This window comes from Crocodylus porosus, unplaced genomic scaffold (genome assembly GCF_001723895.1).
Source record: "Crocodylus porosus isolate Cpor-Errol unplaced genomic scaffold, CroPor_comp1, whole genome shotgun sequence".
Taxonomy (NCBI): domain Eukaryota; kingdom Metazoa; phylum Chordata; order Crocodylia; family Crocodylidae; genus Crocodylus; species Crocodylus porosus.
This window is the reverse complement of record NW_017728937.1, coordinates 3,152,846-3,166,451: the sequence shown is the minus strand read 5'-3', so window position 1 is coordinate 3,166,451 and position 13,606 is coordinate 3,152,846. Positions and strand designations below refer to the sequence as shown.

The following is a 13,606-nucleotide window of genomic DNA, read 5'->3' as shown; positions in this document are numbered from 1 at the left end:
ACTCCTGTGGGACGCTTCATCTGCCCCATCGTCTGTTTTCATGAGCCACGCCTGGTACCTCAGGGTACATAGAAAAAACATATAAAGTTGTGTCTGCGGCCGAATCGTCGAATCTGTCCAAATTGATTCAGATGCTTCCTATTTTAATTCAGAGAGATTAATGGGTCTCCTGATTCAATTCGGATTTACAGATTCAGCTGCCGAATTGTGCCAAATCTCCTCCGAATCGAATCAGTGACTGAAGCTTCGCACATCCCTACTTAATATCTATCTCCAAATGGCAAGCCTCATGCCTAACCTGACTTGTTTTTGAAAGAAGCCGTTCTTGTAGTGATAGTGTAGCCATGATGATATAGATTCTAGAGAATAATGTGTGTGAAGCAACATTTGTTTGGCATTATCTTTTACTGGACCAACAGTATAGTTGGGAGAGACATTAGAGAAGCCATCAGGCATGATATGTCCTTCCTCAGGTCTGGACATGAAAGAAAAGCATGTGACTTTGTTAAATTTGCCTGGCTTTCAGTGAACTGTTGTAGAAATGCCAAGTTTCATAACTGAGGTTTTCTTTCTGTACTAAGAGGCCCATTCAGAAAGAATGTGCTAAATTTCAAAGTTCTAACTTCATGGGAACATGGCCCTTGTCAGTCAGGTACAGGATTCCCTCGCTTTTATGTGGGTTTTGTCTGCATATTCACTCTTATGCAATGACCCTTTTTCTACCAAAAATTCATTATATGCGAGGTAAATTCACTCTTACGTGATTGGTATGGTGGAAGCCAGCAGTCAGCTGCTTTGTGCGGTGCATTGTGGGAGTGATACGCACCAAAATATAGTCTCATCTGGATCTATGCTTCTTGCTCATTGTCCATAACACATGTTTCTGTAGTAGCCATATCCATTGTGATAGTGCCCTGTGCTTGCGTGCACTGTCTGCTGGTGGTGAGTATCAAAGTTGTCTTGTAAAAGTGGTAGAAATGTGTCTGGGGGTCAGTACAGTCGAGATCTTGGAATTGATCTATTTGTTACATTGTAAAGTGGGTTCCCTTTATGCAAGTTTGAATTATGCGCCATTTTCCAGGAACGCCTGTACAGCATAAAGCAAGAGAAACTTGTATTCCATACTTTAGCTTATTACAGGCATATGCATGTATATCCCTAATTACTAGACAAATACAGCATAACAAGCCATTAACATTGAACCCATTATGGAATTTATGCTTCATGGCTCTTTAATATGTTCTTAGCATTTAATAGAATGAATATTAGTTTGGTTTCTATATTAATATTTTACTAGCGTTATAATTCAAGAGAAATTAAGCATTGTCTGTCTTATTAACAATGGTTAGCACATTTTGAACACTAAGGTGTTACAGCACATTCTTCAGAATCTGCTTTGACTATTCTCTTCTTGTTCGTAAGTCACAAAATAGAAGCAGTTTTATAAAGATATTTCTCTTTCCATGTAATGTAGATTTAATATACTGCTGCAAAAAGAATGTCCAAGTGACAGAAGAAAAAAAGCTCATGCATAGTATAGCTTTGAGAAGATAAAGGATTATCTGGTATAAGCCCCCTAGCACACCTTCGTTTAAAGGCACCATGGGATCTGAGCCACACAGGCACAGCAGGAAGTATGATTTTGAGATCAGGATCATGCCCTTTCTACTTGTCAGCACAGGAGAGGCCTGGGATTGTGATGATGTCCCCTACCCACAGGGCAGCCCCAGGCCCAACCGAAGAACTTGGGCTGCCCTGGGAGCCCATGCTGACAATCAGCTGGTCATCAGCACTGGCCTTAGGGAAGCCCCCAGCTGGTTGGAGACTGGGACCCCTGCAGGCTGGGGCTGACAGTATTGTCTGCATGTATGTTGGAGCCTAGAACTATCCAAAGCTGATTCTGACAACCAGCTGATTTTTGAACATCATCCCTGGAGAGGCCCAGTATGTGAACATGCCACATTCAATTTAAGGCATGATACAAACCCGCCATAAAAATAGTCTGCATTTTATATAGAACATTTTTATTGCTGGTTTTGCCATTTTCTGACATGTGAAATGTGACATAAACGTAATGTAGAGTGGCTCTAAGAAAGCTGGTCAAATGACATTTAACTCAGCCTCAAAATATGAATTAAATTTGCAGCTTCAGCCACAAACTTCCTACGTAACCTGGGCCAAAACACTTAATCTACCCCAGGTCTCAGCTTCCTATCTGTAACATGGTATTTATACTTCCTTACCTCAGAGGACCACTGTGATAATACAATGCATTAACAACTATGCAGTACTCAAATAGTGCATTGTTAAGAAACATATCAATACCTAGATAGACTGAAAAATACAGATACAGATAATGAAATAGAAAGCCTTTTCCTTTCTTGAACAGTGATTCATAATCTACACAGGTCAGCAGTGATGGAAACTAATGACCATGAAGTAATCTAGGAGTTTGAAAAGCAGGGTGCAGATGGTGTGGTGCATCATCACCTTGAACGCAACGGACACTCTTCTACACTTAAACATGATTTTAGCAACCACGCCTCCCTCTTCAGTAATAAGATAGAGACCTAGAACTATAGTATTCAATTTAAGATTGAAGCAATCAAAAAAAACTCCAATAAAAGTCTTTATTGGAATGTACATTCATTTACTTTATATTATCTATAAAAATGCAACAAATTAAGCAAAAAGCTATAAAAATATGTTATTCTATAGTCATTGTAGTTAAATGTACATATCTTTCAGATTCGTACAACAAAACCTAGCCTTTTTGAGTATCTTGAGAGTGCATTCAATGCTTCATTGAAAGTCATTTCCACACCTGAGTTAACATTTCTAGAGTTAAAAAAACAGCATGCAAGACTCTGAAATGGGAGCTACCTTACTAGGAGAAGGTAACAGACAGCAGAATTGCTGAAGTAAGGATAGTTTGAGTAGTGGAACCGTTAAAGACAATTAAAAAAGAAAGAGTGTTGTTAACTCCTGTGGAATGAAGAGTTTAAGGAGGAAACCATTAGACTTATCTATAGAGTCAATTAACTCTCTCATTGCTGCCTGAATAGAGGTGCTTCTGCCACTGCCAGGCAGTAGTTTTTGAAAGTTGGATGAATCAGAGAGGGTACAATTGCACCACTGCAACACCACCCCTCCTGGTTCTGCCCCTGCTAATGACCACTGTCTAATTCAGTGATTCTCAATATCTTTGGACTTGAGAGACCTCTCCTTGAAAACAGCTGATAATTTCATACCGTTTTTAAGTTTGGACTCAAGGCACCCCTTCATAACTTGTGAATTGAGTGCCACCCAATTTCAAAAACTAATTTATAGATTATATTACTTACTTCCTTGCAGAGGGGGTAGGTGATCAGTCAGGCAGGAATAGGCCTGAGCTTGCCTCTATCTGCTTAGCTATTCATACTTTCCAGCACCCTTCAAAGGATGTCATAGCACCCCAGTGTACTGTGGCACCCTGGTTGAGAATCACTGATATAATGGCAGCTAGATTGGATAAAAATGTTCAAAATTCTTTGGACTTGGTGACAGGGTCTGAGTTGCATGACAGAGTTCTCTGTGATTTCCCATGCAGCCTGCAATTTTTCAGTAGTTTAATGGTGGTGATTTTTTAATTGAAGTACAGTATTCACTTTGTTTGCTTTTAATATTAAATTGAACTTCATGCCACTTCACTGTACATATTAAGGTTAAACCAAAAATCCACAAAACATTTAACTTGTTTTTGGGTTTTTTTTAATAAGATGTAGCATCATTGCACTTCTTATTGGGGCAAGGGAAGAAGCTACAAGCTTTGGCAGCTGTATAGAGTGGCAGCTGTATAGCTCTAGGGATTTTGACTCCTGGGAAGGTACAGGCAGGTATTTTGATCCAGGAGGTGGTTGTAGTTTTTGACACAGGAAGAAGATGATTGTCCTCTTTCCATCCACTTTGCGGAGAAGAGGGTAATTACTTTAGCCTGTGCCTTGGATGATGCTGTGTGTAGATTCTAATAATACCACATTGCCTGTAAGCCTTTGACAGCAGCCACCCTGCCCTAGTGTCCCTCATTGCATCCATCAAAGTTCCATTGTAACTGGATGTTTCTGCTAAAACAACTGGCTGTGAAAAGTATGGATGTGTCACATGTTCATGTTTGGGTATTGGAGTTAATGTACAAAGTGGGACATGTGCGAGCATCTCTGTAGTCTTTTCAGCCTGTCTGCAGCCTCAAAGACAGATCTGCATTGATTTACATTGTGTTACATCTAGAAGATTGTCTTCACAATCTTAAGAGCTTAAAACACAGTGAGAGTTAAAATGCTGGAGTTTAGTTTCTTGCAGTGAGTTCAACCTTTGTGAAATTGTAGAATTTGAATGACCCAGCTCTCGCAAAAATATCTGATAATCTCATACCGTTTTTAAGTAGCTATATGCAAGAAATCTTTTTAGCAACCAAGTCCCCCTTTTGGGGAATCTTCGAGAGAACAGGGGTTAAAGGGAAATAAGCATTGACTGTTCTTATGATGCCTTCTTCATGTCTAGATGGCTGCCGTAATGTAAATGCAAGATGACTGCTTGCCTGGTTGTCATTTTGGCTCTTTTCTTGTTTGAACTAAGTCAGCTTACCTTTTCTTTTTAAAGAAAGATTCAAAATGATACAGAATGTGACACAGCTGATACTTGCCTTCTCTATTTAGATATTAAACAAAGAAGCTTTTTTTATATTGTATAGAAAAGGTAGCAATTCATTTGTGCCTTACACAGTTCCCTATGTGCATTCAGAATTATCAAGAGTTTTGTTCTAATTGTGTTTAGGCCTCTGAATTTGCTTGCTGGAGTTCCTAGCTTGCAATCAGCAGTGTTTTCATTGCAACTGTATTTTTCCCCTCCTTTTCTTATGTCCATAGGTCATAAATGTTGACGGAACAATGAGGAAGACCCTCCTAGAAGATAAACTGCCACATATATTTGGGTTTACACTACTGGGGGACTACATCTATTGGACAGACTGGCAGAGGCGAAGCATTGAAAGAGTTCACAAAACAAGGGCAAGCAGGGACATCATAATAGACCAGTTGCCAGACCTAATGGGCCTCAAAGCAGCAAGTGTCACCAAAGTGTTTGGTAAGTATGAGCAATGCAAAACAGATTTGATACGGTTTCCAGAGGGCTGGGTTTTAATTAAGCAGTGTTCACTACTTGTGACGGGATGAATTATGCTCTCCAAGGCTAATGCTGTTTATAGGCAAGGGGTTACCTAATTTCTGTAAAGCCAGAGCAGTGAAATGTCACAAAAGTGTCTTCTGTGCAAATGTAGTCAGAAAATCCACATGATAATTTTGAGATTGCAGATTAATGCAATGTGTGCCATTATTCATGGTCTGCTCTTCTGAAACCATTAGGCAGCTGTTTCCCCAACATTTCAGCAGGGTAGCAGAATTTTGTAGCCTATTACAGGCATTTCACTGGTCTGACAGAAACTCATCAAGCCTCTTTCCTGTGCTTTTCTCCTGTTACAATCAGTCTAGTGTCAGTCCTGCCCAAATGACACATAGATTAAGAGTTGAGGGTGCTGAGCAATTTTCAGGCAATGTGTGGCGCACTGAGGAGGTATCCTCCCCATTACTGCACTAATCTTGAGGTTGTCTGTGGATCATGTTTTTAGCATAATCTAGCTCTCAGCTTGTAATGTGATATGCTGTGAAATGAGTAATTCTGTAATGCAGTAAGTTTCACAACACCCTAATATCTAACAGATGAAAATAAGGGCAAATAAAATTTCATGCCAGGCCACCCAAGCCCCTGAGTATGGGTATACAGACATAGTGGCTCTGTTACTATTTTGTGTTGTTGTTTCACAGTACTGTTCCAGTCTGCCCTTGATTTTGCTTTGATGACATCTGAAAACTGTGATGAGTTTAATTAATGAGATCATAAGCTTTAAGTGGCACTTGAAGGGGTGCAGGTTTTGGCAGAGAAGCCTCCTTAAATCACTGGAACAGAAATTACTTGAGCAGCACTGGAGGACCACATTGTCAGCTGGTCTGAATCAGGCTAGCGCCAACAACTTGAATGGATCTCTGTGCTGACTTTTGCCAGCTTGGGGATCTGATCTGGAATCTGTCCCTGCTCTGAAGCGAAGAAGGAAAAGAAAAAGAGGAGGATTGTCTTAATTTAGCTAAAGAACAGAGACTTGTATTTTTGCCCTGTCTCCCCACAAATTCCCTCACTGTTTATTGATAAAAACACTGGTTTGTATAACTAAAATTGGGGAGGAGGATGATCTTGTTGGATTTACTCCTGATGATGAATCCCAGCCATTTGATTATATTTAACAGCTGGGGAAAGCTGCAGTTGTTCAGTTCTGTTCTCACCAGTGCCTGCCACTTGAATTCTCACACATTTAAGAATGGATGATTCAAGTAAAAATGAAGATCAGTTGTCTGGCCAAAAATAAACAAGCAGAACAAATACAAAACTGTGTCTGCCTTGACAAAATGATCAAACTGTCTGAGGAAAATTAGAAGAGACTTTTTTAGAGTAGCAAGCTATGTTTATAAGAGGACTAAAACTCACATCTTTGGTTCAGAAGATCTGAGTTGGTTCTGGAAACCTCCCTTAATCACAACATTATGATATTTCTCAGTTCTGTAGCTATGTTGCATTTCCATTCGAGCCATTTTTCCCTCCTAATGAACCATCTTTTGCTTTCCAGGAACCAACCCATGTGCTGAGAATAATGGCGGGTGTAGCCATCTGTGTTTCTTCACACCTCAGGAGACCAGATGTGCTTGTCCCATAGGACTGGAGTTGCTGAGTGACATGAAGACTTGTATCATCCCTGAAGCCTTCCTGGTTTTCACTAGCAGAGCAGCAATCCATAGGATTTCCCTTGAAACCAACAATAATGATGTTGCTATTCCTCTTACCGGAGTCAAGGAGGCATCGGCTTTGGATTTTGATGTGTCAGATAACAGAATCTATTGGACAGATATTAGTTTGAAGGTATCATTGACACTAAATTCCCTGAATATGAGGGCACAGCATAGTTAGGGTGACCATATTATTTTTAAGGAAATCCTGGACACTGCTCTTCTCCCTTCCCCCCTCCCTTCCTGCCCCAACCAAGCCCTCAGTGCTGCTGCACACAGAGGCAGCTGGGCAGGAGCCTAGGGCGCAGGCCGGCAGGGAAGTGGAGTGCCCAGCCCAGCTCCTCCTGAGCAGCAGCTGAAGGTAGGGAGTGGGCTGGGCTAGACACCATCTAATCCTCCTGCCTTGCTGCTGCATGACAGCAGTGGTCCTGCCTGCCTGACACCATGTCACTCTGCCTTCCCACCAGACTGCACCCTATTCCTCTGCCTGCCTGCCTCTGCTTCTGGGACTTTTCACTAACCAGGCAGGACTGCCTTATTAAATCCGGGACTGTCCCAGACAAACTGGGACATGTGGTAACCCTAAATATAATCCCTTTAATCTTGCAAAGATCTTTTGGTTTGGTGGTGTATCAAATAGTTGCTAATATTGTTACTGTATCCAAAGAAACTACTGGGGGCTGTGTTGGGGGAGAGTTCCATTTTTTTAAAACGCATTTGAATGATAGCTATGTTCATGTTCCATGTAAATAACAAAGGCAGGATCCAGTTATATTGGCTTTCTGAATTCTGGATATGTTTTGTGATGTGTCCATAAATTTACCTATTTCAGAAAAGCTGCTTGCCAGATATTAGGGTAATTTAAATGGGAGGTCTGGCACCCCACTCAGCTTGCTACCCCTTTCCAGTTTTGACTTGGAATGCAACCTATTCAGAATTAAAATTTGACAAGTAACCCTTGGATCACTCACTTTTAGCTGTGGCTCCAGCTTGCTGCCTTGCAGCTGCATACAGTAGACTTGAAAGCTTACAGAGTTTTCGCAATAAAATTCTCTATTGGTGTGTTTCCTGAGCCATCTGAAATTTGATATGTGACATTTCTGGTTTTTAGCCAGGTGCAGGCTAAGGAGAGTCATGTGTCATCCATCAGTGTTGTTTAATTTTCTTTTAAGTGAATTAAATACTGGTGGAGAATGTCAGATTGATATTACTGGAAACTGACTCCTCTGTTTCGCTCCTTAACTGTGAAAGCTCCCATGTTAGAGTGCCTCAGTAGGAAACAGTTCACCACTTCTAGGGACCATGGGGGTAATTCAGTTTCCATAGACACTCTGTGTAGACTAGTAGAAGTTTCACTTCAGTGCTAGCAATGGGTTTTGTGATGTGGACTCCTTCCTACTAGGAACTGTCCCAGTATAATAAATTCATGTGCTGCAGATAGCAAATGCAATTGCTAAATAAATCACATACACAAACCTGGGGAGCTAAAATGATTCTGTTAACTGTGAATAGCAGAAGGTGCCATATCCTCTTTGGAGGGCAATATCTCTCTCCCTCTCTCACCCACCTTCCCTACACATGTGCATGCATGCGTGTATACGTACACACCTACACGCACAAACGAAAAAGCATTCTACCAATTTGCAATCCTTTGAGCCATCCTGTCTCCCGGAACATTAATTCAAGTTGTAGTAAAATTTGGGTAGCTCACATTTAAACAGCACAGATAGAAATAAACTGCATGAAGTGATGATAGCAAAAAAAAAAATAAAAGACTATGGCTCCAGGTGATATCACTAAGTGTGGTGTCAACCATTTATGTGCACCTTGACAGAATTTGTTTATGTACTACATACATATTCCTTGTTCTGTGGCCTGCTCCTATGAATGTGTACATAAATGTAGGTAAAGCCAGCAGACAATTATTTCTTACTTTTACTGAGTCAGAAGGGTTCTATGTTATGTTTTAAAGTGACGCGGTAGTAGCATAAGGAGACGAGTAAGTTCACTCCCCTTTCTCCAGAAGAGAATACATTCTTATGTAGCTTGAAAATGTTACAAAGAATAAACAGAGAAAAGAACTCCAGCCATTTTTTTTGTAATGAGCAAACAGGGATTTGCGGCAGTGTCGCCTCAGATGTTTGGATGGCCAGCTTAAGACCCTTTGCAGTGAACTGATGTTCAGAGTGCAGGTATTCAACAAGTTCTGAAAATCAGGTCCCTTCACAAGTGGTCAGTTTGGGCATCACAAATCAGTGTTCCCTTCTAAAAATTCAGACGGTCTTTTATTTTGTTACTCACTAGGCATTGGCTCTGTTATTAAAGATGATATAAATATGAATCACAAACACTTGGTTTAAGTATTTTATGATGGGGGTGAGGGGATTTGTTTTTTAACTCCGGTTGAACACTAAGCATCATGGAATTCTGATCATGCTAATTTGTTGTAAAGTACTGCAAAGTTTTCATCAATTGTCTTGCAGACCATAAGCCGAGCTTTCATGAATGGGAGTTCTGTGGAGCACGTCATAGAGTTTGGGTTAGATTACCCTGAGGGAATGGCTGTGGACTGGATGGGAAAGAACCTTTACTGGGCAGATACTGGAACTAACAGAATTGAAGTAGCACGCCTGGATGGACAATACAGACAGGTTCTTGTGTGGAAGGATTTGGATAACCCAAGGTCTTTAGCTCTTGATCCCACTAAAGGGTAAGAAACACTCTGTTTTGTCAGTCAGCTTGACAGTTACTGATAGCATATACTCTTGCATTACACTATAGTTTATATTTCTCCAGCACCATTTAATTAGGGATCTTCAAATCACTTTACACAAGTTAATTAACTTAACTCCACAGTACCCCTGGGAAGTGAGTAAGGGCTGTAATGTAAAATTTAAAATGATTGGCAGTCAAAGTGTGCTATCCTTACTATTCAAAAAGAAAACAGCATATTTTAATCTGCCATAATTCACCATGCACCATTACATGGGGTGTTCCAATTTGTAGTAATTTAAAAAACAATCAAAAGATATGCACTATGTGACACTTGCCTGTTTTTTAAATATGTTGCATTCAGTTAATCTGATTCTAAAATCTTTTGATTTGCAATTTGACACCTGTCAAACACATTCGGCCCAGTGGTTTTCTGGCAGGGAGCCAAATGGCTGACTTTTATCCCATTAAGTCTATGGCAAAATGTAGTTATTAACCCAGGGGTAGGCAACCTTTTTTTGGCCAGAGTACTGAAAAACCCCACAATGCCTACCTTGGAAGGTGCCAGAGTGTCGGCATGCCAAAAAAACAGAATGAGGGCAGGGGGTACATGGTAGGATGCCCTGCATGTGTCCCTTTTGGGTGGGGACCCAAAGCCCCTGTGCCCCCCCAGCCCAGGGTCTGTGAGCCCGGGGTGCTCCCAGCAGCTGGCTGGCAGGATGGAGCCCCCCCTGCCCCCAGCCCCAGCTCCATGGCTATCAGCAGCTATGCAGAGCCAGGGCTGGCTGCAGCTGGAAGGCTACAAATAGCTGCTGCCCTCCCGCCTCGGTTCCAGCTGTCTCTCAGCTCTGGGGTCTGGGAAGGCAGCAAGCATTGCGCTCATTGGGGCTGGGGCCGGGGGTGGGAAAGCAGCAGCTGTTGGTAGCCTCCTGGCTGCAGCCAGCCCCAGCTCTGGGTAGCTGCTGGAGCCCGGGCTGCTCCTAGTAGGCCTTGCAGCATCGCACTGGTACAGAGCTCATGTCTGGGCTCTGGAGCCTGGCACAGCTGTTTGCAGTCTCCTGGCTGCAGCCAGCCCTGGCTCTGGGTAGATGTTGCCAGCTGGGAGCTCGGGCTGCTTGCAGCAGGGTTTGCAGCCTCCTAGCTGCCTGCTGGGAGCAGCCTGGGCTCCGTCGCTGGCAGCAGCTACCCAGAGCTGGGGCTGGCTGTGGTGTGCCAAGCAAAATGGCCTTGCATGCCATGCTCAGCATCCATGCTGGGGGTTTCCGACCCCTGTTTTAACCTGAGCCACAATCTGACTATTGGATCCTGACTCTTCACGAAAATGCCACCGGACCTTCCAGCCCCAAAGGTGGCCAGGTACTCAGTTTTCTCTTTGATCTGGAAGGCTTAAGCAATTGGTTACAAAGAGCTGTGTAGCAACAGGTTAAATAGGCAATTTCAGGGATGTAGGGCTTGATCCTGCATGATGCTGATCATTGGTTTGCCTTGACACATGCCTTAAACTTGGTGAAATGAATGAGTTAAGGGTTGTTTTTTTTTAATTTATGAAATGGATTTATGGTAGTCCTGTTGCCATTTCAGCTAAATACTCTAGGAGTCCTAGGTAGGAATGATGGATTTACATCCATGTCACACGGGCTTGTGTTTTTGTTTTTTTTTTTTTTTATGTAATCGCAGGTACATGTACTGGACTGAATGGGGAGGTAAACCAAGGATTGTTCGGGCATACATGGATGGAACAAACAGCATCACTTTGGTGGACAAAGTGGGACGTGCCAATGACTTAACTATTGACTATGCAGATCAAAGGCTATATTGGACAGACTTGGACACAAGCATGATTGAGTCATCAAACATGTTAGGTAATCTGGTTTTATATGCAGGAGAGCACAGATTCATTCAGATGTGATGGACCTCAGTAAAAAAAATTGAGTAAATTTTCTTTTAAAGTATTAAATTAAAAATTAGGAATGCTTTCCTTTAAACCAGCTCCTATTCTAGTATTATGACATAGCTAAGATTTGAGACTCTGGGTACATCTACATGTGCAATTAATTAGAAGCAATAAACTCCAGATCATTTTGAGCTGGAGTAAACTACTCCCAGGTGTAGCATCTACATGTGTACCTAGGACAGTAGCAGTTTGAGTTGGAGCAGAGCAGTTTACACCGGAGCCAGGAGTATCATAGTACTTAGGGTCATAAGGGACCTAAACAGATCATCAGGTCTGTCCCCCTGCCTTGGGCAGGAACGAGTGCTGGGGTCATAACATCCCAGCCAAATATCTATCCAGCCTCCTCTTGAAGACCCCCCAAGGTAGGAGGAAGCACCACCTCCCTTGGGAGTCTATTCCAGAGCCTGGCAGTCCTAACTGTGAAGTGGTGCCTTCTGATGTCCAGCCTGAGCCTCCTTTCTAACCATTTGTGGCCATTATTCCTAGTAAGCCCTGGTGGAGGGCCATTCGCATGGTCAGGGGGCAGTAGGGCAGGCCCTACAAAGAGAGTCTAAAGGGCCTGAATCTATTCAGCCTCCACAAGAGAAAGCTGAGAGGGGATCTGGTGGCCGTTTAACAAATTCATCAGGGGAGCCAGCAGAAATTGGGTGAGGCTCTGTTCCCCCCATATAGGAGGTCAGCCCCAAGGTCCAGGTGGTGGTTGCGGAGGGGCTGGGGCACGAGTATGCTGGAAAGTATGGAGTTGTGTGGTTAGGTGGCAGGCAAGAGTCTGGCCCCCTGCTGGCTGGGGTGACTGGGCTTAATTTACACCCATGGTCAGCATTTGCATGTGTTTAATCACAGTTAATTACCCTACTGTAAGATAGCAGTGTCCCCAAAAGTAGTATGTTGCAGCGGAGTTAACTAGTTTACTGTGGCCTAATAGTGTGCACATATAGATGGTGTTACTTTACTCCACAGCTAATTAGTCTGCTCCACAGTTAAGCAGACATGTAGGTGAGGCCACTGAATCTTTTTCTCCAAGATATTTAGTGTGTTTTGGAGGGGGTTCCATTAAACTTACATTTCCAACTGGAAAGTTATTATGCTATTAGGTATTTTGGAGAATTAAAAGCATAAAGAAATTGACTAAACGTTAATTTTATTGGCATGGTTAACAAAGCTGAGGACTAAAAATTTCATGTAATAAAAACATGAACTAGACTTTCTAAAGAAGTTACCATAATGTAATAACATAAGGTCATATGGTCCTCTTGCTCTTGCCCAGTCTTCTGCTCAAGGCAAGATCAACCCAACTAAACCATCCCCGTAAATAGATTGCTCACTGCCACAAAGCAAATGGATGGCAGAGTCAGAATTAGAAACCAAGAGTAGCTGATGTCCAATTCTGTATTTGCTTCTGTTGAGTAGACCTTTGTTAGATGTGAATTAACACTTCAGGAACACCAATATTACAAGTAACACTTACAGTATGTATCTTTTTCCAAGTATTTACTTGATCCTGAGACAAGGTGCTACCCCCCTCCCTGTTTTACATTGTGGTGGGGAAGCCCCTCATAGAATTTTATGGTGAGGAGCAGGTGACTGCTGTGACTTGGGCTCCAGCCCCTACCCAGTGTTAGGGCCATAGCTACAGCTGCGGCCTGCCCCCTCTTACCCTGTCCTGCCGCAGGCTTTTTACCGTACTATCTCCCTCACCCCGCATCCACAGCCTGTGCTCTCCTGCTTGCCCCTTCCTCTTCCCACCTTACCCTTGCTCTGCACCTGTAGGCTCTGTGCATACTGTAGACTTAGGCACTGTGCACAGCCCCAACCTGGCCCATAGCAGTGGCATGCATCCTATAGGGCTGCTGTGGGGCTGGGCTGGGACCTTGCTTTGTGCCCCTGGCAAGAACAGACGGAGCCTCCCAGCAAAGAGCAAGAGTAAGGAAGGACAGGCAATGTGAGGAGCAAAGGATGGGGGGGAGGGGCAGGAGGGGGAAGGGGGACTGTGGGCAGGGCAGGCATAAGCAGGGGGCAAGCTGCTTGACCATCCCACACCACCTGCCCCCCACTGCCTGCTTCCCTGCAG

At 43.0% G+C, this 13,606-nt stretch overlaps 1 protein-coding gene across 1 annotated transcript in view; it reads left to right on the top strand.

The window, feature by feature from the left end:
- LRP5 (LDL receptor related protein 5) overlaps positions 1 to 13,606 on the top strand; it is a 132,612-nt gene that overhangs the window by 74,604 nt on the left and 44,402 nt on the right. Inside the window, exons 2-5 of the mRNA XM_019547272.1 lie at positions 4,905 to 5,121; positions 6,713 to 7,002; positions 9,353 to 9,579; positions 11,259 to 11,443. Coding sequence (XP_019402817.1) covers positions 4,926 to 5,121; positions 6,713 to 7,002; positions 9,353 to 9,579; positions 11,259 to 11,443 — 898 coding nt within the window. The 5' untranslated portion in view covers positions 4,905 to 4,925. The remainder of the gene's footprint in view (positions 1 to 4,904; positions 5,122 to 6,712; positions 7,003 to 9,352; positions 9,580 to 11,258; positions 11,444 to 13,606) is intronic.